General features: G+C 35.7%; 1 protein-coding gene across 8 annotated transcripts in view; it reads left to right on the top strand.

Moving 5' to 3' along the window:
• PTPN13 (protein tyrosine phosphatase non-receptor type 13) overlaps positions 1 to 26,967 on the top strand; it is a 186,119-nt gene that overhangs the window by 6,736 nt on the left and 152,416 nt on the right. For all 8 annotated transcript variants that reach the window (XM_032592941.1, XM_032592944.1, XM_032592946.1 and 5 more), the window contains exon 2: positions 25,482 to 25,660. In XM_032592941.1, coding sequence (XP_032448832.1) covers positions 25,482 to 25,660 — 179 coding nt within the window. The remainder of the gene's footprint in view (positions 1 to 25,481; positions 25,661 to 26,967) is intronic.

Raw genomic sequence — 26,967 nt, 5'->3', positions numbered from 1 at the left:
ATACAACATTAACTTTAAAATACTCGCACAAGAATGCAAAATGCAAAGATATCATTATATCACTGTATGTTATATCACAAAATTAAAAATAATCTAAATGTCCATCAGTAGGAGTATGATTATATTATGGTACTGCCAAATGAGAGATTACTATGTATCCTTTAAGAAGGAGAGAGAATCTGGATGTGTACTAAATGAGAGCTAGATATATGTTTAAAGGGGAAGAAGGGAACAGGTTCAAAACTTGGCTCCATAATGTGATCCTGTTTTTTAAAGTAAAAAAAATTCTTCTAAATATATATTACCTTTAGACATTGAAAAACAAAAAATTGGGGAACTTTGGATTTTTACTTCCTAATTAAATTTTTTTGTATTGAATTGTTTATAATGAGGATGGCCTTTGTGTACTCACAAAAATCAACACAGATGAATTTTTACGAAGATTACTTTTGAGCATAGAAGTCAATTTTTCCATACTTTCATTTAACAAAATTCACTCATCAAACTATTGTGTTTGGTATTGGAGAGACAGAGATGAATAAAATATATTTTCTGTATTTAATTAAAAAAACAAAATGGACACCTTAAAAGACAAAAACTACCAAAGTCCATTCAAGAAAAGTAGATAACCTGGATTGCCCTATATCTATGAAGATGAATGGATGTATATTTTTAAATGTTCCACAAAGAAAACCCCAGGTCCACATTGCTCCACTAGAGAATTCTAAGAAGTTATAAAAGAAATAATAATAATTTTATATCAAACACTTGAAGAAAATTGAAGAAGATCAAATACTTTCCAACTAATTCTGTGGGGTCAACATTAATATCAGAATCGGATAAAGCCATTAGAGGAAATAAAACTGTAGACTAATATATCTCATGAATGTAGAAGCAAAACTTTTTAACAAAATTTTAACAAATTGAGTCCAATAATATATAAAAATGTTAATATATCATGACCAAGTAGATTCCAAAAATACAAGACTGGCTAACCATTCACAAATCAATCAGTGTAATTCACCATATTTATAAACTATAGAAGCAAAACCACATATTCATTTCAGTAGATGCAGGAAAAAAATTTAATAAAATCTAACATCCATTCCTGATTAAAAAAAAACAAAAAACAAAACAAAACAAAAAAACCTCTCTGACAACTGGAAATAGAAAAGAACTACTTCAACTTGATAAGGGAATCTACAAAAAACCTATCACTAACATCATACTTAATGGTGAAACAATGAATTTCCCCCCCCTGAGATTATAAGTCAAGGGTGTCTGCTATCATTACTTATACTGAACATTGTGCTCAATGTTCTAACCAATGCAATAAAGCAAGAAAAGAAATGGAAGGTATCTGGATTAGAAAGAGGTAAAACTATATTTATTTGAAAACAACATGGTTATCTACATAGAAAATCTGATAGATCTACCAAAAAAGAAATGCATTAGAACTAATAAGTGACTTTAGTAAGTTACAGGACACAAGATTAATATACAAAAATGAATTGTATCTTTACATAGTAGCAATGAACAATCAGAAATTGGGCAGAATAGGAGGACTGTAGGCTCACCTCATCTCATGGATACAACTAGATAACTATCAAATCATCCTAAATATCCCAGAAATTGCCCTGAAGACTGGCAGAACAAACTCCACAGCTAAAGGTAGAGAAAAAGCCACATCAAAGAAAGTAGGAAGTGTGGAGACATTACTTGGGAGACAGACAGATTGGCTGCTGCACTGGGAAGGGAGCCATAGTTGCAGAGAAGAGTGAGAAACAGTCCAGCACAGAGGGGAGCACACAGGGAAAACAAATCCTCATAGCAATTGGCTTGGAAAGGGAAAGAGCCTGAATTTCATGAGTTCTTGCAACCAGTGGGGTATAAAGCCTGGACTTTTAAATGTCACTGGCTTGGCTCTGAGAGAGCTTGAGCAATATTGGGGCTGCTCTTGGAGAGAAGGTAGGCAAACAACCTACAAATATATAGCATGGAAAACAATGATCTGAAGAGCACCTGAGGCACACATTGGGGAGGTTATTTACTCATTTTGGAGTGTGTCCCAGAGAGACTGCATTTAGGGAGAGACCCCTCTGAGAAAAAAGGAACTGACTGGCACCATTTTGTGCCCCTGGCACTAGGCATAAGCACAAGGCCAGCTGCAGGAAGAGCTCAGGGGCAACATTCACTATCTAACTTGTTCACACCGAGCCAACCCCCACCCTATGCTCTGGTGGAACCACCGCTCCCAGTCACATTGGCCTTAGTCCCAGCACAGTGGGCCCATTCTCCCAGAACACTGGCCCAAACCCCAGCCAATACCACATTTCCCCACACAAGAGTTTTGCAGAGCCTCAGTTCCTGCCATGGTGGCAACAGGTTTTATTTCACAAACAGACAAGAGCACATCTGGTTACAATGTACCACATTCAGACCAGAGACCAAACATGCCCACAGCATTCAAAGAAAGCCTCTGCAGACAACTGGCCTGAAGGACAAAGTGTCCAGGACAAAACATGAGAGTACATGCTGCCTACATTGGAAATAGTCCCAGAAGAGCCAGGCCTTGGGAAACATGAGACATTACATGGCAGGGCACTCCAGGACCTCTTCTTTATAAGGCCATTATCCTCAAGAACAGGAGACATACCTGACTTTTCCTAACATAGAGAAACAGGCACAGACTTACACAAAATGAGAAGACAGAAAATATATCCCAAATGAAAGAACAGGACAAGGCAATGGCCAGAGACCTAAGCAAAACATAAAAGTAACATGCATGATAGAGAATTTAAAATAATGGATCATAAGGATACTCACTGGAATTGAGAAAAGAGTGGAAGACACTCTTTCTTGACACAGAGATAAGGAATAACATAGTATAGATAAAGGGCTCAATAAATGAGATGAGAAACATGCTTGATGGAATGAACAGCAGGCTGGAAGAGTAGAGGAATGAATTAGAGACCTAGAAGAGAGTAATGGAAAGTAATGGAACTGAACAAAAGAGAGGAAAAAGAATTATACAAAACAAGAATAGACTTAAGGAACTCAGTGATTCCATCAACTGTAATACCATTCTTATTATAGGAGTCACAGAAGAAGAAAAGACAGAAAATAGGGCAGAAAATTTATTTGAAGAAATAATAGCTGTAACTTCTTTAATCTGGGGAAGGAAGCAGATGTTCAGATCCAGAAGGCACAGAGAATTCCCATCAAAATCAACAAAAGCAGGCCCACACCAAGACATATTGTAATTAAATTGTCAAAGTATGGTAATAAAAAATTCTAAAGGCAGCAAGACAAAAGAAAACAGTAACTTAAAAGGGAAACCCCAGAAGGCCAGCAGGAGATTTTTCAGCAAAAACTTTATGAGCCAGAAGGGAGTTGCATAATATATTTAAAGTTCTGGGTGGCTCAGTCGGTTGAGCCTCTGACTTTGGCTCAGGTCATGATCTCACGGTTTGTGAGTTCGAGCCCCGCGTTGGACTCTGTGCTGACAGCTCAGAGCCTGGAGTCTGCTTTGGATTCTGGGTCTCCCTCTCTCTCTGACCCTCCCCCATTCATGCTCTGTCTCTGTCTCAAAAATAAATAAATATTTAAAACAAAATTAAAGTGCTTAATAGTAAAACTCTGCAGCCAAGAATACTCTATCCAATATGATTATCATTCGGAATAGAAGTAGAGCTACAGAGTTTCCTCTGAGAAGTAGAGCTACAGAAACTAAAGGAGTTCATGACCACTAAGCCAGCCCTGGAAGAAGTAGTAAAGGGGACTCTTTAAATCAAGAGACCAGAAGTGACAGGATAAGGTGTGAAACATAAAAGCAGTAAAAATGAATATTTCTGTGAAAAACCAGTCAAGGAACTCACAAAATAAAAGGATGTAAAATATGAGAACATATACCTAAACATGTTGGAAGCAGAGGAGTAAGGAATGGATTGCAACTTAAACAACCATCAACTTAATATAGACTGCTGTGTGCAAAAGAGGTTATATACAAACCTAATGGTAACCATATATCAAAACCCCCTAATCTGCAAAGAATAAAGAGAAAGAAATTCAAATATATCACTAAAGAAAATCTACTAAACATGAGAGAAAGACAATAAAGGATCAGAGAAAATCTTTGGAAACAACCGCAAACAAATAATAAGATGGCAATAAATACATATCTATCAATAATTACGTTGAATGTAGCCAGAGTAAATGTTACAATCAAAAGACATAGAGTGACAGAATGGATTAAAAAAAAACAAGACCCATCTGTATGCTGCCTATAAGAGACTCATTTTAGACATAAATACAGCGGCAGATTGAAATGAGGGGATGAAGAAATACCTATCATGCACATGGATGTCAAAATAAGGCTGGAGTACTAATACATATATTGGACAAAATATACTTTAAAACAAAGACTATAACAAGAAGCAAAGAAGGACACTATGTATAATAATAAAGGGGACAATCCAACAAAAAGATATCATAATTGTAAATATTAATCCAATATAGGAGCACACAAATACATGGAACAGTTAATAACAAACATAAAGGAACTAACTGATAATAATAGTAGGTGACTTTAACACCCTACTTAAATCAGTGGACAGACCATCTAAACAGAACATCAAGAAGGAAACAATGGCTTTGCATGATACACTGGATCAGATCGGTTTAACAGATATATTCAGAACATTTCATCCTAAAAAAAGCAGAATACAATGTTCTTTTCATGTGCATATGGAACAGTCTCCAGAATAGATCATGTATTAGCCCACAAAGCCAGCCTCAACAAATTCAAGATAGAAATCATGCCATGCATATTTTATGACCACAATGCTATGACCACAAATACATGGAGGTTAAATAACATGCTACTCAACAATGAATGAGTGAACTAGGAATTAAAAGAAAAAATTAAAAAAAGCACATGGTAACAAATGAAAATGAAAACACAATGGTCCAACACCTGTGGGATGCAGCAAAAGCAGTTCTAAGAGGGAAGTTTATAGCAATACAGGTCTACCTCAAGAAGCAAGAAAAATCTCAAATAACAACCTTGCACCTAAAGGTGCCGGCAGGGGGCTGGGGGACTAAAACCAGTGGAAGGAAAGAAATAATCAAAAACTCCCAAACAAAAGTCCAGAACCAAACTGCATCTCAGGTGAATTCTACCAAACATTTACAGAAGAGTTCATATCTATTTTCAAACTATTCCAAAAATAGAAGGGTAAGGAAAACTTCCAAATTATTCTATAAGGCCAGCAATACCCTGATACCAAAACCAGATAAAGACACCATGGGGCAGGGGCGGGGTGGAGGAAGAGGACTACAAGCCAATACTCTGATGAACAGAGATGCAAAAATCTTCAGTAAAATACTAGCAAGCCAAATCCAACAATAGATTTTAAAAAATCATTAACCACAATCAAGTGGGATTTATTCCTGGGATGCAAGGGTGGTTCAATATTCACAAATCAATCAGTGTGATGCATCACATCAATAAGAAAAAGGACAAAAGGGGCGCCTGGGTGGCGCAGTCGGTTAAGCGTCCGACTTCAGCCAGGTCACGATCTCGCGGTCCGGGAGTTCGAGCCCTGCGTCGGGCTCTGGGCTGATGGCTCAGAGCCTGGAGCCTGTTTCCGATTCTGTGTCTCCCTCTCTCTCTGCCCCTCCCCCGTTCATGCTCTGTCTCTCTCTGTCCCAAAAATAAATAAACGTTGAAAAAAAAAATTAAAAAAAAAAAAAAAGAAAAAGGACAAAAGAGATGATCATTTCAGTAGATGTAGAAAAAGCATTTGATAAAGTATAATATCCATTCATGATAACTCACCAAATTAGGTTTAGAAGGACCTATACCTCCACATAATAAAGACCAAATATGAAAAACCCACAGCTAACATCATCCTTAATGGGGAAAAACTGAAAGCTTTTCCGCTGAGGTCAGGAATAAGACAAGGATGTTTATGCTCACCATTTTTATTCAGCAGTCCTGGAAGTCCTCGCCACAGCAATGAGACAACAAAAACAAAAGGAATCCAAATGGGTAAGGAAGAAGCTTTTTCACTATTTGTAGATGACATGATACTATATATAGAAAATCTTAAAGACTCCACCAAAAAAACTGCTTGATTTGATAAATGAATTCAACAAAGTTGAAGGAAACAAAAGCAATGTACAGAAATCTCTCACATTTCTGTACACCAATAATAAAGCAGCAGAAAGAGAAATTAAGAAAGCAATGCCATTTACAATTGCATAAAAAATAATAAGATACCTAGGAATGTACCTAACCAAAGAGGTAAAAGACCTGTACTCTGAAAACTATTAAATACTGATGAAAGAAACACAAGGAAATGACACAATGAAATGACACAAGGAAATGGAAAGACATTCCATTTTCATGGATTGGAAGAATATTGTTAAAATGTCTACAATACCCAAAGCAGTCTACACACTTAATGGAATTCCTGTCAAAGTTCCAGCAGTGTTTTTTACAGAACTGGAACAACTTGTGTGGAACCATGGAAGACCCCTGAATAATGAAAGCAATCTTAAAAAAGAAAAGCAAAGCTGAGGCATGACAATCCCAGACTTCAAGTTATATTATAAAGTTGTAGTAAAAAAACAGTATGGCACTGACACCAAAGTAGACACATAGATCAATGGAACAGAGTAGAAACCTAGGAATAAACCCACAACTATATGGTCCATTAATCTTCAACAAAGCAGGAAATAATACCCAACAGAAAAAAGACCCTGTTTAAAAAATGATGTTGGGAAAACGGGGCAGCAAATGCAAAAGCAAGAAACTAGTCCATTTTCTTACACCATACACAAAAGTAAGGTCAAAATGGATTAAAGACCTAAATGTGAGACAGGAAACCATTAAAATTCTAGAGGAGAGTGCAGGCAGTAACCTTTTTGACATCAGTCGTAGCAACATTTTTCTGGATGTGTCTACTAAGGCAAAGGGAACAAAAGCAAAAATAAACCATTGGTACTACATCAAAATAAAAAGCGTCTGCACAGCAAAGGAAGCCATCAGTAATACTAAATGGCATCCTATGGAATGGGAGAATTTTTTGCAAATGACATATATGATAAAGTGTTAGTATCCAAAATATATAAAGAACTTATACACCTCACACCCAAAAAACAAATAACTCAATTAAAAAATGGGCAGAAGACATGAGTAGATATTTCTTCAGGGAAGACCTACAGATGACCAACAGACACATGAAAATATGTTCATCATCACTTACCATCAGGGAAATGCAAATCAAAACTACAATGAGGTATCACTTCACACCTGTTAGAATTACTAAAATCAACAACCCAAGAAACACAGTTGTTGGTGAGGGTGTGGAGAAAAAAGGAACACCCGTGCACTGTTGGTGGGAATGCAAACTGGTGCAGCCACTGTGGAAAACAGTATACAGGTTCTTCAATAAGTTGAAGATAGAAGTAGCCTATGATCCAGCAATTGAACTATTGTGTATTTACCCAAAGAATACAAAAACGGTAAATTCAGAGGGAATACATGCACTCTTATGTTTATAGCAACATTATTTATAATAGCCAAGATATGGAAGTAGCCCAAGTGTCCATTGATTGATGAATGGATAAAGAAGAAGTGGTGTATATAGCAATGGGATGTTATTAAGCCATAAAAAGGATGAAAATTTGACATTTGCAACAACATGGATGGAGCTAGAGAGTATAATGCTAAGCAAAATAAATCAGTCAGAGAAAGACAAATGCCATACCATTTTACTCATATGTGGAATTTAAGAAACAAAACAAATGTGCAAAGGGAAGAAAAAAAGAGAGACAAATCAAGTAACAGACTCTTGATTATGGAGAAAAAACTGATAGCTACCAGACGGGAGGAGGGTGGGAAAATAAGTTAAATAGGTGATGAAATTTAAGGGGTACACTTGGTGTGATGAGCACAGGGTGATATGTGGAATTGTTGAATCACTATGTTGTACACCAGAGACTAGTAGAACACTGTATGTTAACTAACTGGGATTAAAATAAAAACAGATAATAAAAAAAAAAAAAGTAAAGTATAAGTTGTGAAGTAAAAAAATATGAAACCATTAGGAATAAATCTGACAAAAGATGTGAAGACCTATATAATGAAAACAAAAACGATGTTGAGAGAAATTAAGGAATATCTAAATAAATGGAGAGCTATGCTGTGTTCATAGATTTAAAAACTCAATATTGTCAAAATTCTTTGAATTGTCAAGTCTATAGATTCAGTTGAGTCCCAGCGAGCATTTTTTGTTAAGATTGGTGAGTTGATTCTAAATCCATATAGAAATTTAATGGACTTAGAATGGCCAAAACAACATTGAAAAAAGAACATTTTGGAAACTCACATTACCTGATTTTAAGACTTCTAAATTACAGCAATCAATGGGATATTATAGAGTCTATGAAGAGACCCATATTCATATGCTTGTTTTTAGACAAAGATACAAAGTATGATTCATGAATGGTGCTATAACCACTGGATATCCATTAAATTTTATTCTTACCTCATGCTAAAGACAAAATTAATTTAAACATGGACCATAGATCTAATCATAAAACTTAAAATTACAGAAGTTTAGGGAAAAAGCATAGGAGACCATAACTGTGACCCTGGGTCACAAAGACTTTTTAGAAATGATACCAAATGCATGATTCATAAGAGAAAATAGATAAAATGCAGTCCAGAATTAAAACATCTACTCTTAACACATTATTAAGAAAATAACAGAAGTCACAGGCTGGGAGAATATGTTTGTAAATGATATATGTGATAAAAGGTTTGTATCCAGAATATATAAAGAATTTTAAAACTCAGTAGTAAGAAGAACATGACCCCCCCAAAATGGGTCAAAAGATTTGAATAGTTCGCCAAAGAAGATATACAGATTTCAGATTTCAAATAATTTGAAATTTATTAGTCTCCAGGGAAATACACAAATCTCAGTATCGTTAGTCATCAGAAAAGTAATAAGATTAAAGCCACAAAGAGATATTACTACACATCTATTGGAGTGCTTAAAATTAAAAGGTTGGCCATACCAGGAATTGGCAAGGAGTTGGGGGAACTGGAGCTTTCATTTACCATTAGTGGAGATATAAAATGATATAATTTCACATTTTGGATGCTCTTAACAATTTCTTTAAAAGTTAAATATATACTTATCATGTATATTTCTAAGCACTTACCCCCCCAAAATTAAAACCTACCTCCATCCAAAGACTTGCATGTGTATGTTCATCTTAGCTTTATTTGCAGTAGGCAAAATCTGGAAACAAACCAAATTCTATCAACAGGTGAATGGATAAACAAACTGTGGTATGTCCATGTAATAAACACTATACAGCAAGGAAAGGGGGTAAACTATTGATACATGCAGCCATGCGGATTAATTTCAAAATAATTATGCTGAGTGAAGGAAGTCAGACCATAGAAAACTGTACTGTATGGTGCTAATCTAAAATTCTAAAATATGAAAACTATAATGATAAAGGAGATAAGTAGTTACTTGGGGATGAGAGGTACAAGAAGGGATAGGATGCAGGAATTACAAAGTTTGTGAGGAAATTTTTCAGGGGTGATAGATAAGTTTATTGTCTTGATTGTGATAATAGTTTCACAGATATATTCGTATCAGAACATCAAAGTGTAGTCTTTCAGTATATGCAGTTATTGTGTGTCAATTATGCTTAATAAAGCTACTTTAAAAATATATCAAACATTCTGTAACCATTATTTTTAAATTTAGAACTAGCCTTTTTTTCTTATTCATTTGGAACTCTGTGTTTTTAAAAGAAAATCTTTTCTGGGGCACCTGGGTGGCTCAGTCAGTTAAGTAGCTAACTCTTGATTTCTGCTCAGGTCATGATCTCACAGTCATGAGATCAAGTCCCACGTTGAGCTCCTTGCTAAGCATGGAGCCTGCTTAAGATTTTCTCTTTCTCTAGCGCGCTCTCTCTCTCTCTCTCTCTGTCTCTGTTTCTGCCCCTCCCCCCTGCTCGCCTCTCTATCTCTCAAAAAAAAATGTTAATTAAAAAAAAATAAAAAATCTTTTCCAGTCGAATGCTGACTCTGACTGCCTTGGTTTATTTTTCTCTTCATTGAGCAAACAGCAGAAGTAGATTCCCCACCTTAAAAAATTAATATCATCGGGGCGCCTGGGTGGCTTGGTCGGTTAAGCGTCCGACTTCGGCTCAGGTCATGATCTCACGGTCCGTGAGTTCGAGCCCCGTGTCGGGCTCTGTGCTGACAGCTGAGAGCCTGGAGCCTGTTTCAGATTCTGTGTCTCCCTCTCTCTCTGCCCCTCCCCTGTTCATGCTCTGTCTCTCTCTGTCTCAAGAATAAATGAACGTTAAAAAAAAATTTTTTTTTAATTAATATCATCTAATTCTAAGAATAGAATCATCTAATATGTATATATAAATTGGTATATTAAGTTTAATATATTAAAATGATTAAAGATATGAGGGGAAAAACAAAGTTCAAGACACTGAAAATTTTAAAAATAGGTAGTGCTACAGGCTGTATTTTGTTTTCTCAAGAGTCATATATTGAAGTCCTATCCCCCAATACTTCACAGTATGATTGTATATGGAGGTGAGTCTTTAAAAAGGTTAATTAAGTTAAAATGAGGTTATTTGAATGGTCTCTACTCCAATATGACTGATGCCTTTATAAGAAGAAGAAATTAGGACATACACACACAGGGCAAAGACTATGTGAGGACACAAGGAGAAGATGGCCACTAACAAGCCAAAGATAGAGGCCTTAACCAGAAACCAGCCCTATTGGCACCATGCTCTTAGATTTCTAGACTCCAGAATTGTGAGAAAATTCATTAATTGAAGTTACTCAGGCTCTGATATTTGTAATGGTAGCCTTAGCAAAGTAACACAAGTAGGATGAAAAAAAGTTAAATAAAACATCTAGAAATTAAATAAATAGATCCTAAATTTATAACCTCATAGGAGATCTTTAACAGCAGTTGACACAGATTCTTTTTTCTTTGTAAAGAGGAAATTAGTAATATGGACATAGAACTGAGGAGTTCATCTGGATTTAAAAATACAAGGGAGTTAAGGTTCACGGAAGATTGAATGAGAAGGTCCAACCTACCTCTAATATGAGTTCCTAAAGAAAGCTCTAGAGAAAATGAGAAAGAGAACAATAAATGAAAATATAGTAGTAGAGAACTTTTCAGAGTTGATTAAATACATAAATCTATATTCTAGAAGTTTAAATCATAGTCAAAATAAAAATATATCCATACCTAGATTTGTGGGCTTGACATAAAGAACACAATAGATAAAGAGAAGATTTTTAAAGCCATCAGAAAAGGAAAGATGGATTATTTACAAAGAAAAAACAGGCTAATAGCAGACTATATAGCAGCAACAATAAATCAGAATTTGGTAAGATATTAAAACTGCTATGAGAATGTGTTATAATTATTTTAAAAATAGTAAAACGGAAAATCATTGAAGAGTAATAACCTAGAGCAACAATGTCCAATGGCAATACAATATGTCATATATATAATTTAAAATTATCTAGGAGCCACATTTTAAAAGGTTAAAAAAGAAATAGATGAAGTTAATTTTAATATATTTTGTTTTATCCAATATATTAAACTGTTCTAATATGTAACCAATATAAAAATATTAATAAGATATACACTTTTTTATACTAATGTAAAATCTATTTTACACTCACAGCCCATCTGAATTCAGACTCTAAATTTCATCCAAAATATTTAGGTTTTATACAATGATAAAAAAAATTTGTATACTCAAGTTGTTGTGAGCATACTTTTATTTGTTTGTTTGAAATTTATTTACTTTTGAGAGAGAGAAAATAGGGGAGGGGCAGAGAGAGAAAATCCCATGCAGGCTCAGCATTGTCATCAGAGAGCCCAACATAGGTCTGACTTCACGACTGTGAGATCATGACCTGAGCCTAAATCAAGAGTTGGATGCTTAAGTAAGGGAGCCACCCAGGGGCCCTGCAAGCATACTTTTTAAAGTTTCCCAGTAAATGATTAAATATTCATTTTAAAATTTAAATATAATGTAAAATTTAGTTCCTCAGTTATGCTAATCATATTTCTACTTCTTTAAAGCCGTATGTGGCTAATGGCTACTGTACTAGAATGTGCAGATAGAATTTAATGTCCTCCTAAACTGTAGTTGAAGAAACAGGTCAAAACAAAAGCATTTTCACATAAAAACTGAATATTTACCATCAACAAAACATCACTGAGGAAACTATTAAAAGATGTATCTCAGGAAGAAGGCAATGTAGCCCAAAAGGAAGAAGAACACTTCCAGAAGGAATGATAAGCAGAATAATTCATTAACTTGACAGTAACTCTAAATAGGCATTGGCTATATTAAAACATGAATAATAATGATGTCAAATTTAAAATTGTCAATTAAATAATGACATTTAGACTAGGATAGATGATAGAAGGCAAAACAGTTTAAGAGTTTGACTTATGAGAATGGTAGGTTTATTGACCATTTTTAGACCTTGCATAATCAAATATCCTTAAGATTTTGAAGGATAATCACAAAACAAAAAGAAATGTAAAACTTCCAATATGGTAGAACCTCATGCATGAGAAGGGAGACAAAGCACTGAACTTCAAACTGATTTCCTGGTTTTGTAAACCTTTGCAGGAAATATAGAAAGTTCTTATGGATTAAAAGCCTTTGAGTAAATCTTTGTATAGTCTGTGCAGCTTTTAAAAGACCAAATCCTAACTAGTCTCTTTATATTACATTCCTAATTATCTACAATCATAATTTTCTTGATTAACAGGGTGTATCAGTTGTCTTGACAAGCTACATCTTGCCTTGCCTTTTTAAAGCCACAATGAACAGGTCCTTCAAGTTAAATGTGTTGGAGCCAGACAACATTACCCCATTTTCTCCCTGGAAACAAACTATAAAACGTGAAATTAATATCTAGCATTCTTAAAATGAATAATGTCCCTTGCTTAACAAGTGTAACCACCCCCCACCCCCAGAAAATACACAGTCAATACACTGTTTTGATTTGGAATTTTTTTGGCTCTAGATGTGACAGACTATTTTATAAACTTAAAGTCATACAGGGCGCCTGGGTGGCTCAGTAGGTTGAGCCTCCGACTTCGGCTCAGGTAATGATCTTGTGGTCAGGTTCTGTGCTGACAGCTCAGAGCCTGGAGCCTGCTTTGTATTCTGTCTCCCTCTCTGCCCCTCCCCCACTCTTCTCGCGCGCACTCTCTCTGTCTCTGTTTGTCTCTCTCCCTCTCTCTCAAAAATAAACAAACATTAAAAAAAAAACGCTTAAAGTCATACATTTATGAAGGAAAGTTGCTACAGATCATGCTTTCTAGCCTCATCCTAGGCTGATAAATACGATTTTACTCACCATATATATTGTTTAAATTTTATAGTTACAGGATTTAAAAAAATATACATTGAGGTATAATATATATAGTAAAGAGCGCTATTCTTTTTCTTTTTTGTAACTGGATGTTTGTACCTCTTAATCGGCTTCACAAGAACATTATTGTTAATTGTACAGCCTGATGAATTTTATGAAAGTACACACCCATGTAACAACCACCCAGATCAAGATATAGAACATTTCCAGGACCTGATAACGTCTCCCTCATTCTTTCCTAGTCAATTATTTTTTTATAATGTTTATTTATTTTTGAGAGAGAGAAGGATCATGTGCAGGGGAGGGGCAGAGAGGAAGACACAGAATCCAAAGCAGGCTCCAGGTTCCAGTGGACAGCAGAGTCCAATGCGGGGCTCAAACCCACCAACCAGGAGATCACGACCTGAGCAGAAGGGGGATGCTTAACCGACTGAGCCGCCCAGGCGCCGCAGCCCTTTCTTTTTGAGTGTAGTTAACATACAATATTATATTAGTTTCAGGTATATAGCATGGTGATTCAACTTCTCTATATGTTATGCTATGCTCAACACAAATGTAGCTACCACCTGTTGCCATACAACACTCTTACAATGTTATTAAGTATACTGTGCTTTTTATTCCCATGACTTACTCATTCCATAACTGGAAGCCTGTATTTCCCACTTCCCATCACTAATTTGCCCACCCTCCACCTCCCTCCCTTCTGGCAGGCATCAGTTTATTCTCTGTATTTATAGATCTGATTCTGATTTTTTGTTTCTTTATTTGTTTTTTAGTTTTCATATATGACTGAAGTGATATGGTATGTGTCTTTCTTTTTCTGACATATTTCACTTAGCATAATACCCTCTAGGTCATGTTGTCACTAATGGCAAGATCTCATCCGTTTTGTGGCTGGGTAATATTCTGGGGTGTGTGTGTGTGTGTGTGTGCGCGCGCGCGCGTGCACGCGCGCACCGCATTTCCTTATCCATTTGTCTATCAGTGGTCACTTATGTTACTTCCATATCTTGGTTATTATAAATAATGCTACAGTAGACAGAGGAGTGCCTGTATCTTTTTGAATTAGTGTGTTCATTTTCTTTAGCTAAGTACCCAGTAGTGGAATTACTGGATCATATAGTGTTTCTATTTTTAATATTTTGAGGAACCTCCATACTATTCTCCACAGTGGCTGCACCAATTTACATTTCCACCAGTAATGCGTGGGGGGTTCCTTTTCTCCACATCATCCCAACGCTTGTTATTTCTTGTATTTTTTAACCATTCTGACAGGTGCAAGATGCTATCTTGCTGTAATTTTGATTTGCATTTCCCTGCTGGTTAGTGATGTTGACCATGTTTTCATTTATGTGTTGGCCATCTGTATTTAGAAAATGTCTTTTCAGGTCGTCTGTCCATTTTGTAATAAGATTGTTTGGGTTTTTTTGGTGTTTAGTTGTATAATTTCTTTTTATATTTTGGATATTAACTTGTTATTGGTTATATCATTTGCAAATATCTTCTTTTCAGTAGGCTGGCTTTTTATTTGTTGATGGCTTCCTTTTCTATGCAAAACCTTTTTATTTTGATGTAGTCCCAAGAGTTTATTTTTGCTTTTGTTTCCCTTACCTTAGAAAATATACTTAGAAAAATGTTGCTACAGCTATGTCAAAGAAATTTTTCCCTGTGTTCTCTCTAGGATTTTTATGGTTCGGGTCTCAATCCATTTTGAATTTATTTTTGTGTATGGTGTAAGAAAGGTTTCTTCTTTTGCATGTAGCTGTCCAGTTATCCCAGCACCATTTGTTGAGGAGAGTCTTTTCCCAATTATTATATTCTTGCCTTCTTTGTTGTATTTTAATTGGGCATGTAAGTATGGGTTTATTTCTTTTCCTAGATAATTCTTGGTTACCAAGAGTAATCATTATTATAGCATGTTACATAGATAGATTTTGCCTGAATTTAAACATCATACAAATAGAATCATACAATGTAAATTAAACTCTTTTCTATCTGATTTCTTTTAGTCAACATTTGAGATTTAACGTTCTGTAACTAAGCTTTTTAAAGAAAGCATTCTACAATTAATTCTCTATTCCTGTTCTCAAATATAGAAATTAAAAAGGGGCTTTATGTCTTGTATCATTTAGTAACAGGTTAAGATTTTTACCTTCTCAGGGTGATGTGTATCAGTCATTCTTTACGTTTCCACAAGAAATGTTTCCTTTTGGAAATGGAACTGTTTACCATTCAAACATGCCTCCTTTTCCCTTTTCTCTTTGAGAAGGAAAAGTTCTTGAAAATATAAATAGGGAGGTTATATCTGAGGAGCAGCAGAGAATGGCATTAGTAAATACAAAAATATTTTTCATAAATAGCTTCAGATCATGGTTATGTGGAATCATGTCATCATAATTAAAGCCAGTTTCTCTCTGGAAAACTATATATTTCCTTCTTCTAGAAACCGAAAATATGCAGTAATCTTCATTGACCTTTTCATCCAGTTCTCCAGAGATAAAATAAATGCTAGTCACCCTTGATATTATTAGTTTTCCAGTCTTTGTATAAATTACAAGTCCTCGAAAGCAATTACAAGTTGCTGAGTTCATTCTTGAAAATGTGTAATCTTTTTTCCCCTGGTTTTATGCAGATAGCCGGAGTAGAAGAAGATGTTTTTTAGGAACTTGGAACTTTGTGTTGGGGGGAGAAAAAGTAAAACCTGCTATCTTATAATGGCCTTTACTATAAAATTCATTTCTGTTGCTAATTCCCTCCGTTATACTTTAATTTGGCAAAATATAATGCAGCTACTGTGTGATCTACAGAGACTGTCATGAAGTTGCTGGGTGGCAGTAGAAATGCCACTGCTTCAAGAAGATTAGCACTTGGTTCCAAAATTGTTCAGCGAGCAATATAATCAAGGCTTTAAATAGACTTTACCATTCAAGATGCACATTTTTGCAACTGCTTTTGAATGGAATGGTGAAATAAGATACGATTGATGTATTTCTTAAAAAATTTTTTAACGTTTATTAATTTTTTGAGACAGAGACAGAGCATGAACGGGGGAGGGTCAGAGAGAGAGGGAGACACAGAATCCGAAACAGTCTCCAGGCTCCGAGCTGTCGGCACAGAGCCCGACGCGGGGCTCGAACTCACAGACCTTGAGATCATGACCTAAGCCGAAGTTGGACGCTCAACTGACTAAGCCACCCAGGCGGCCCCGATTGATGTGTTTTAAGAAAGAAACCATTTTCAAGCAAATTTGTCTTTAAGAAGTCTATAGCGTGAAAGATTACATATGTAGGAAATAGTGCTGCTCTTGCCGTTTGGACCCTCCTTCAGGAAATAAAAATTGCTATTAGTCCCAGGATCTTTTGTAGGTACAAGCTGTATGCTTAATGACACATGCATATATCAGACAGGATAGGGGATCAGAGTGCTCACCACAAGGCTTAAGGAGATACAACACAGGTCCTGCGTTTCTAGAAAGTGTTGAAGAAGAAACAATGCATAGGAAGTTCATTTGTAGTTTGCTTTACTTTGGGAACAAGAAAGAAAAAAACAAAAGTTAACTTTATTAGGTGGGTAAGGCAATTTCTTTCTAAATGCACAGTGAGATCTTCAGTTTGATGCCATTTATTCAGCTTCTTCCTCATAAATAGAAAAGAACTATTTAGGTCTCACTTCCAATCTAAAGTTATTTATGACAGCCATTCTGCCTTTCTAACACAAAATGACTTTATTATAATTTGGATAAAATAGTTACTTGGTAACGCTTTCTGATTTGCCATATCTCTACCTCACTTGTGGCATAAAGCGGAAAAAAAAAATTTAAGCATTAGGGTAGAATATAAAGGTATACATACTCCTCTCATGATGTTCTTACTATCAGTTAGTTGACATAAAAATGAGGCAAGCACAAGAAGCAAGTTGATTAAGCCATGATACCATTTTACTGACTCTGTTAAGGGCAGTAGTTCTCATATGTGTGTCGGATCAACTGGTATGGTTATCCGAATCCCCAGGAAGCTTTTAGAAAATACTGTGTAGAATCCTGTGCCCTGTCTCCAGAATCCACACCAAAATCCTATGACTTAGGAGTCAGGAGGCTTGTGTACTTTCTTAATTACCCCAACCCTCCTAAGGCAGATACTTCGTAAATTTGACTTTGTTTCAATATTCCGATTAACAAAACTGACACTTCCTTTGGATCATAGTTGGAAAAAATAACTGAAAATAATAAAGATTGGAGAATAAAATAAAGATCCAGAGTAATCTCTCAGTAAATAATTTAAAGTTCCAAAGAAAACTTTAGTTTTTTTGGAGGATTTTTTTTTCATAATGAAGCTCCAAAATAACCTTTTTTTGGTGACCAGCAAAATGTAAATTGATAAATTATGGTCATAACAGAACAGGGCAGAAGGACACCTTTAAAAGATTGTGGACCTGTAGTATAGAGTTGGAATTGTAAACAAGTTCATTTTTTTCAAGTATCACGATTGTATTATTATGATAGCATTATACTTGATCGCTAAGAAATTCATAGTTCATATCCTTAAATCACTTACATTCTAGAAAAAAAATGTGTAAAAACAGTGTTACAAAAGCATTTTTTTCAGTATTTTGACATATAATTTTTGGATTTGCAGGGGCTTTTTTGTTTTTGTTTTTAATTTTTTAAAAGTTTTTGAGAGAGCATGCAGGCAAGGGAGGGACGGAGGGAGGGAGGGAGACAGAGAGAGAGAGAGAGGGGGAGAGAGAGAGAGGGGGGAGAGAGAGAGAGAGAGAGAGAGAGAGAGAGAGAGAGAGAGAGAGAGAGAATTCCAAATAGGCTCCACACTGTCAGTGCAGAGCCCAACTTGGTGCTCAATCCCACAACCCTGGGATCATGACCTGAACCAAAATCAAAAGTCAGAATCTCAGCCAACTGAGCCACCCAGGCACCCTGGGTATGTAGGTTTTATTGATGAGCATAAAGAAAGTTGGTGGAAAAGGTAAACACCAAAGAAAAATGAAAAAGTAGGAACTTAACATATGAAAAGAATGAAGTGGGCAGCTTCCTCAGAATAAAGAATGAAAGAAGATGTGATAGAAACTGCTACTATTTCTTTCATGCTGTTTGGATCAGGTGGCCTGGAAATTTGCTGAAGAAGAGGGCAAATTCTTAAGACCAGTTTCCTTCTATACATATTGTCTAGCCATATATGCCCTGTTGCCTTTAATAATCGTAACCAATTTAGTTTTACTAATAGATTCTCTACATACCACCTTTGTTAAAATCAGATATCACTGGTGTTTTGTTAACAAGATGCATGATTTGGAATTACCTCAAGAATCTTGCACGTACATAACAAAACAAAACTACTAGAAGTCTAATTGATCAGATGCCCTACCAAGATTCCAGTGGTTGTGGTTTGGATAGGTGGCTTACATGTGTTTAGTGTTTAAAAGCAAAAACGAAAAACGAATGTGTGTACTTGTGTGAGTAAGTGTCATCATTAAGAAATAAAAATGTCTTTTTTTTTCCTCTTCTAATGAAAAAAAACTCATAAAAATACATCAATTAGAGGGCCTGTCTGCATAATTTCATTTTATTGGCATGCTATAAAATTCTGTTACAAATAAAAATTTTTAAAACTGCTGATACCATAGTTGATATGTGTACATTCAAATTAACATCATCTAATAATTCATGTCATACCTTAAGGCAATCAATTTCACATGAGTAGTTTACTCAGGAAGTACAATGTGTATTGATTATAAATTTGGGTTTAAAAATTTTTTTTTAATGTTTATTTATTTTTGAGAGAGACAGAGACAGAATGCAAGTGGATTAGGGACAGAGAGAGAGGGAGACACAGAAGCAGAAGCAGGCTCCAGCCTATGAGCTGTCAGCACAGAGCCTGATGCGGGGCTCAAACTCAAGAGCTGTGAGATCATGACCTGAGCTGAAGTTGGTCGCTCAATCGACTGAGCCACCCAGGCGCCCCTGATTATAAAGTTTTAAACTAGGTTTCCTAAATTTGAGGTCTATGCTAACTAGGAATACCATATAATAAATAAAACATTATAGAAGGTAGATTCCCCCAAGGAACTAAAGAAAAAAATAATATTTTATGATACCTTGTACTTTAAATCATCTCTATTTCTTATGACTTCTAGGTAAGAGATGCCAAAAAATTCCTAAAAATCTAATATTTTCTATTTTTCTGAAATTTACAGTACTTCTAATACAGGCACCTTCTTCCTTTGAAGAAAAAAAAAAGCTAATAGGTGGTAGAAGATGAACTTAAAAAAATTTTTTTAATGTTTATTTGTTTTTGAGAGAGCGGGACGGTGTGAGCAAGGGAGGGGCAGAGAGCGAGGGAAACACAGAATCTGAAGCAGAGTCCAGGTCTGAGCTGTCAGCACAGAGCCTAACGCAGGGCTCGAACCCACGAACCATGAGATCATGACCTGAGCCGAAGTCAGACGCTCAACTGACTGAGCCACTGAGGCACCCTGAGATGAACTTTAAATAGTGTCTTTTTATTAGATGTACTGTCTACATCTGATATCTTCAGAGAAAAGACTTATTAAATAATAACAGCTACCACTTTGTGTATGTGCTGCCAACGTGAGCATAACAGCTACTACTTTTGTATTGTACTTTCTGTGTGCCAGGAACAGTTCTAAGAGCTTTTTCCATGAATCCTCACAACAACCTTACCTACCTGAAGAAGTCGAGGCACAGAGAGGCTAGGAAACTTATTTAAGATCACAGTATAAGCTGTAAAGGTCAAACCTAAGATATTAACCTAGGGATTCTGGCTTCAGTCTAAACTCCTAACCATTATACCATACTTCTGCTCTTAAATAAGACTACATCCTAAATTAACAGTCAGATACTAAAAGGAATGAAATGAAGCTTACAGCTGTCTGGTGTGTTTCTAAGTCTCCTGGTTGAGTTTAGAGATTTTGATGATTAGCAAAGTCTGGGACCTATTGCACCAGAATATAAATTCTTGAGGACCAAAGCTTTGTAGGCATTTATTAAAAGAAAATATACATGATGTAAACATTAATGTCTTTGAAGACACTATCATTATTAATGTACACTATATAGATCTCTTAATTCCCATTATTTACACAATTTGTTCAAAACAGGATTGCTGTTCTATTCTGATTCATATTAGAAAAACTGAAGTTTTGGGGCGCCTGGGTGGCTCAGTCGGTTTAGCGTCCGACTTTGGCTCAGGTCATGATCTCACAGCTCGTGAGAGTTCGAGCCCCGCGTCAGGCTCTGTTCTGACAGCTCAGAGCCTGGAGCCTACTTCTGCTTCTGTGTTTCCCTCTCTCTCTGCCCCTAACCTATTCGCATTCTGTCTCTGTCTCTCTCAAAAATAAATAAACATTAAAAAAAAATTTTTTTAAAGAAAAACTGAAGTTTTAAAAAAGTAGTAACAAAATTTATGAGGTATCAAATTTTAATTGGGAATTGATCTATAGGATAGACTGTAATTTCCAGTAAATCTTAAATAATTTATCACAAAGTTTTACTAATCGAGAAAATGTTGAAACATTCTAAACCAATTATTTTTTTCTGTTTGTGCATTGTTATACCAGATGATTTATCTAACAATGTCTATATTTGTATGCACATATGAACTGAATTTTTTAGAGAATTCTGTTTTATAGAATGAGTTCGTGAAATTCTTCGGAGTTTGGAACAGTGACCTCTGCATAGATTTTTGCCAATCACTCTAACAGAACATTTGGAAGTAGGACTACAATTTCTGTATATATATTTAAATAGGGAAAGGGATTTTTCAGGTCAAAATGATGTTGTTGTTCTAAGTCTTTAGATGATTTCCTGATACTTTTATTTAGTCCTGTTATCGTTTGTGTTACCAGTTATGATCATTTCCCTCTTAATGCCATAATTGAAAGGCTGAAAAATAAAATGAAGGGGACAATAGAAAGTAAGCTCCCTCAGGAGGAAAAAAAAGTGTGGATATGGGTCTTAGTTTAAGGGAACGTCAGAAAGAAGCTCTAAGTAAGATGCTGCTTTGCATATCAGATTTTTGCTTATTTCTAACTTTGCCTCTAGCTGCTTGAAATTCTGTTTAAGCAACTTTTTCTGTGGAATGTTGGTAAAAATCTATAAATAGAATCATTTGACTCCTGGAATCAGTTCACATCAGATTTACTGTTTCATAATAATAGCATTCTTGAGGATAATCATCACACAACTAAAACATTGTAGGACATCAAATTACAAGCTTCTGGAATTCCATTTTTAAATATTCTTTTGTTAGCATTCTGTGAAGGATTCTGAATGCATTTGCTTTAAATTCTTTCCTTGTAGTTAGACCAGGACAGTGAATTACACTCATTTGAACCAGTACCCTACCTCTCCTCACTTGTGGGTTTGCATGTGTGTATGTTTTGGGTATTTGACAACAATGCAGTGTGTTGTTGCAGCTGCTTTAGTTTTATTACAAGACATTTAAAAAACGCATTTGAAAACAATGAAAATAATCCGTGTCATTCCTTTATGTGTGTGTGTTTTCTAACAAGCAAAAATATGACCAACCTTAGTAATTCTGTTTCTCACTGCTCTCTACCATTTCTCTGCCCAAAGTTCTTGCTGTTCCTTGTACAAACTTAACAATTTCCTGGCCACGTGTCTTTACTTTGGCTGTTTCTTTTCCTTGGAATCTCCCCCTTAACCATGGTCAAATCTTACTCATATTAAACAGCCACATATAAAACAAAGAAATAATTCTTTCTTCATTGTAGTTAGAGTAATTATGCTGCCTCTAATACTCCCTTTGTATTCTTTTTTCTCAGATACCTCATGCTTTCTGTCTGTAATACTGTGGACTCTTGAGCAAATGACTTGTCATGTTGAGAAGATTATGTTTAAATGTGAATAGTGTTTATAATAATGGCATACTTTACATAAACACAAACCTGTTGTACAAAGTACAATTTGAAAGATAAAGTTCTTGCCAGAGTAACAGTAGTTTTGCTGACCTTGGTTGTGCTCATAAATAAATCTCTTAATTTCAGATTGTTAAGCGATTATGGATTGCTTTCACCTTTTACAGTTTCTATACTGTGCTACCCTGTCAAGGATAGGGTTAGTCTGCGGCCTGGGATGAGGAGGAGAGTAGCAAACTCTTTTGGGTCTAAGTGGACACCAGTATCCAGTATGGCAGGACAGAACATAGCCTTTAGATTTCCGAGTGGCATTTATGCCTCTTGAGTTAGCTGTGATGTCCAATTATTTACAAATTCAAGTGGTAATAGATATACTAGAAATCATAATTCTATCCCCCAAATAAGGCTGACAGGAATTAGATATGAGAGTTAGAATCCCAGCTTCTTCTCTTAGCTTTAGGATTAGAAACTGGGCAGCTGTTTGGAAAGACTAACAAAAAGAATTATTTAAAATAGTGAGGTGGAGATTGGGAGTGATGAGTGAAAGAAGTGTGAGAGGGAGATTACAATACCATGCTTGCACAGATGCCCAAGAGAAGAACAACCTGTAGAAAAAAGACTGACAAGGGGCAGTCAGTCTTAATGTTGAAGTACCCCAGGGTACAATCCTTGTCCTTGATTTCTATCTCAAACTAATTTTTTGGTGAGTTTACCCAATCATAAGACGTTAAATACTGTCTAGTAGGCCAGTGACTCCCCAAATGTATGTCCAGTTCAGACCTTTTTCCCAGTTCCAAATCCAGCTGCCTACGTGATACAGATCTAGTAGATACTAAATGTAGCAGATCCCATTCCAACCACCATCTTGCAAGCCCTACCTCAGCAACCTGTGCCATCCTGTATCTTCTCTACCTCAGTTGATGACCCTCCATCTTTCCCGTTACTAAGACCAAAATCTAGGAGTCATCCTGATTCTTCTCTTCCTCTTGCTTCACATCCAGTTTGTCAGGAAATTCTGTTGTCACTCCCTTTAAAATACATTCAGGTTTTAACAGGTTCTCCACCACCCCTACTGTTACTAAGATGGTTCTAGGCCATCAGTATCTCATATCAGATATTAGTGAATTGCCTTCCTTACTGGTCTCCTAGTGTTTGTTCCCTTTTATTGCTAATTTGAAAGGAATTGGTTGTGGACTGTTTTATAAATATCTGTGACATGGGAAATACCAGTATTTCGGACAGCATCATTTGGCAAAGAAAATATTGTTCTTCCTTGTTTGAGTTCTCTTTAGTTTGATTGTGTAATATTTGTGCATGAAATACCCAAGAAGAAGCATTTAACAGAAAATGTGTAAAGTGGCTGTGAAAGACAACAATATACCTAGGTTTACCAGCTGCAATGATTCATTAAAACATACGTTACCTTAAGAATTGTGAGCCATGTTTTTAGCGGTCTGATATGTGATTGGGTAGGACTGTAAGGATCATTGGTCTGTAACTCAGCTTTGGTGCAATGTAAGATGTGCTGACTGATCAAAGGATACATTCAAACACACTTTTCTCCCTTGACACAGTTATTAAAGACATGTTTCAGATTCATGAAAAATGCAGGAGAACATATAGTTGTCCTTTTAGTCTTCAAAAAAGGAATGAATTTTAATAGTTTACTTTTTATTTCATTTTATTCTGGTCAGAATCTTGACCATAGGTAGAGGTTTAAAAGTCAGAAAGTATGGATGATTCAGTTCTAATAAAAGTTGTTTTCAGGAAAGAATAGGTACTATAGGATGTTTAACAAACTGTGCCATAAACTCTGGCAATTTCTTATGATTTGACTTAGATATCAGTACAACCTGTTCAGATTGCATAATAGCGGCATTGGCAGTCACAGGTCTTTTGTGACTTTATAGCAGTTTCTTGAGTCTGTGATCCAGTTCACATAGCAGTTACCTTAAAACTTATATTAAATTCCTTTTGAAATGGGAGGACAAAATAAAATTCCCTCTAATAAGTATATTTTGTTGAGCCTAACGTATACCTTTACTTTTGGGAGAAGGCCTGCTAAAATCTAAGGAATTATTTTTTTCAAAAGATTTTTTAATTTTTTTCTTTATTTTGGAGAGAGAAAGAGTGTAAGGGGGGGGGTAGGCAGAGAGAGAGAGAGAGAGAGAGAGAGAGAGAGAATCTTAAGCAGGCTCCCCACTCAGTGTGGAGCCCGATGCGAGGCTTGATCCCAAGATCCTGGGATCATGACCTAAGCCAAAACCAAGAATCAGACGCCCAACTGACTGAGCCACCCAGGTGCCCCTAAGGAATTTTTTTTTTAATGCTTTTAAACATGAGCTCTTAGGCACCACACAGGCAAGCATTGAAACAAAAAATTGTTAGAGACCCCAATGATCACATTTGGTAGTACAGAAGCTGCCTGAAGTTCTAGTGAAATGAACAAACACAAACAAAACAAAAATTAGAATTCAGACAAATACATATTTTGATACAAAACAAGAGACTTTCATATAGTTGAGACTTTGCTAATTCCAAATCTGATGAATGGTCAAAGAAATTATTTTTTATGTTTGACAACACTATAGTCTAAATCAGGAAATCTTACTTAGCATAGGGTCCATAAAAGGGCTATAAGGAGATCCATGAATCTCTTTTGTGTACAGTTTTATATTTTTTATCCATTCCCATGAAAAAGAGACCATACTTTTCACCAGATCCTCAAAAGAATCCATGATCCCCCCCCCAAAGTTTAAGAACTACTTGATCCTTGTGCACATTTGTATCACTGCGGTAAAGTTTTTGAACCACATGTAATTCTCATGACTGGCAGTGAAAATCTGTATTTCTACTTTCTAAGGTTTACCATCTAAGTTTTAAGAGATTAAGTCCAACCAAGGTGGTGTTGCTGGTAATGCTGGTAGCAGCAGATACGTGAAACCCACTCTGTTTGTAGCATATTGATTTGGTGTTTGTCACTGCACTTGGACACAATATGCATAGGCTGGGATAGTCATTTAAATGATCTATACTTTGATTATAATTTTAAGCAGTTTTTTTTTTCTTTTTATTCTATGTGGTTACAAACCAGTAAGCGTAGCTGATCCTGCTGCTCTTGGTTTCATCATTTCTCCATGGTCTCTGCTGTTGCTGCCATCTGGTAGTGTGTCCTTTACAGATGAAAATATTTCCAATCAGGATCTTCGCGCATTCACCGCACCAGAAGTTCTTCAAAATCAATCACTAACTTCTCTCTCGGATGTTGAAAAGGTAACTGTTAAGTGTTTTTAGCTTGGTTTTGTTTTTTTATTTTGGGTGGGGGTAGGAAAAGTAAAAGACCCTGGGATACCCGCCCTCCACCCTCTGAAAAAGAGCCACTGAATTTTAAATGATCATGTATTCCAAGAAGTGCGTATTTATTTTGTGTGAGAATAGTTTTATAAAAATTTATGGATCTAAGAAACAATATTTTTTATTAGTAAGGTGAGCCATTATTAAGTCATGTTTAAAAATACTAAATGCCTGCTGTGTTTAAAGCACTGTATTTGTGAGGAAGATGCAAAAATAACTAGAGAATTGATCCTGATCAATGTATATAGAACAACCTGTAATATATGGATTAAAATAAATATACAGGGGTAGACTATTTTAGAATGTTGGAAGAGGAGCAGTTAATTTTTAGCTTAGAATGATATCACAGGAAAGGTAGCATTTGTGTTGGGCTATGAAGAATGAGTAGAATTTAGAAAAGTAAAAATAAGTAGATGTGAACGTTCCACTCAAGGTTGTTGGTATATGCAATGATAAGAGATAAAAAATTGTCCACTATGATAAGGGAATGTTTGGTTAGACTAGCTAGGCTAGAGCATTAGGTACCTGGAAGCCTGTGGTTAAAGAGAAGGAGACTATTAAATCAGAATAAAGAAGACTTTGAATACCAGTACTTGAGACTTGCTTCTGAGGCATATTTTTAGGAGAGTGATTATGATGTGACTTGTGATTTTAGAGGGGAAGTTTGACAAAAGTGTGGATAACTAATAAGATGAAAGATCATATAGGGATTGTATTATATAGGAATATATACAATATACAAAGTCTATACTACACACATCTATACACACATAACAAAATGTATAGGAATTGTGTAGAAATCTAATAAGGGACTTTTAATAATCTGGGGAAAGAGCTGAAAATCATGTGATGCCTTGGGAATGTAAAGGCATGGATGAAAGGGATACAATGGAAGCAAATTTCACAGTTTGACAATTCATTTGATGGAACAATTAAGAAGGAAAAGTTCATGATGGAAATATCCAATCTGAGGATGGCAATAGCATTGACATCAGAAGATCTCATTTCATTGTCAAGGCTATGAAAAAGTTTATATATATATATATATATATATATATATATATATACACACACACACACACACACACACACACACACACACACATACAGGTTGTGATAATTTAGATATGGAACTCTGGAGAATTAAGAACTGGGTATGAATATTATTTCCCTTACATTATTCCACATAAGTGTAAAAACTAACATAATAATTTCCTGGTAGTAAA

This window comes from Lynx canadensis, chromosome B1 (genome assembly GCF_007474595.2).
Source record: "Lynx canadensis isolate LIC74 chromosome B1, mLynCan4.pri.v2, whole genome shotgun sequence".
Lineage (NCBI taxonomy): Eukaryota > Metazoa > Chordata > Mammalia > Carnivora > Felidae > Lynx > Lynx canadensis.
This window is presented reverse-complemented; position numbering and strand designations above follow the sequence as displayed.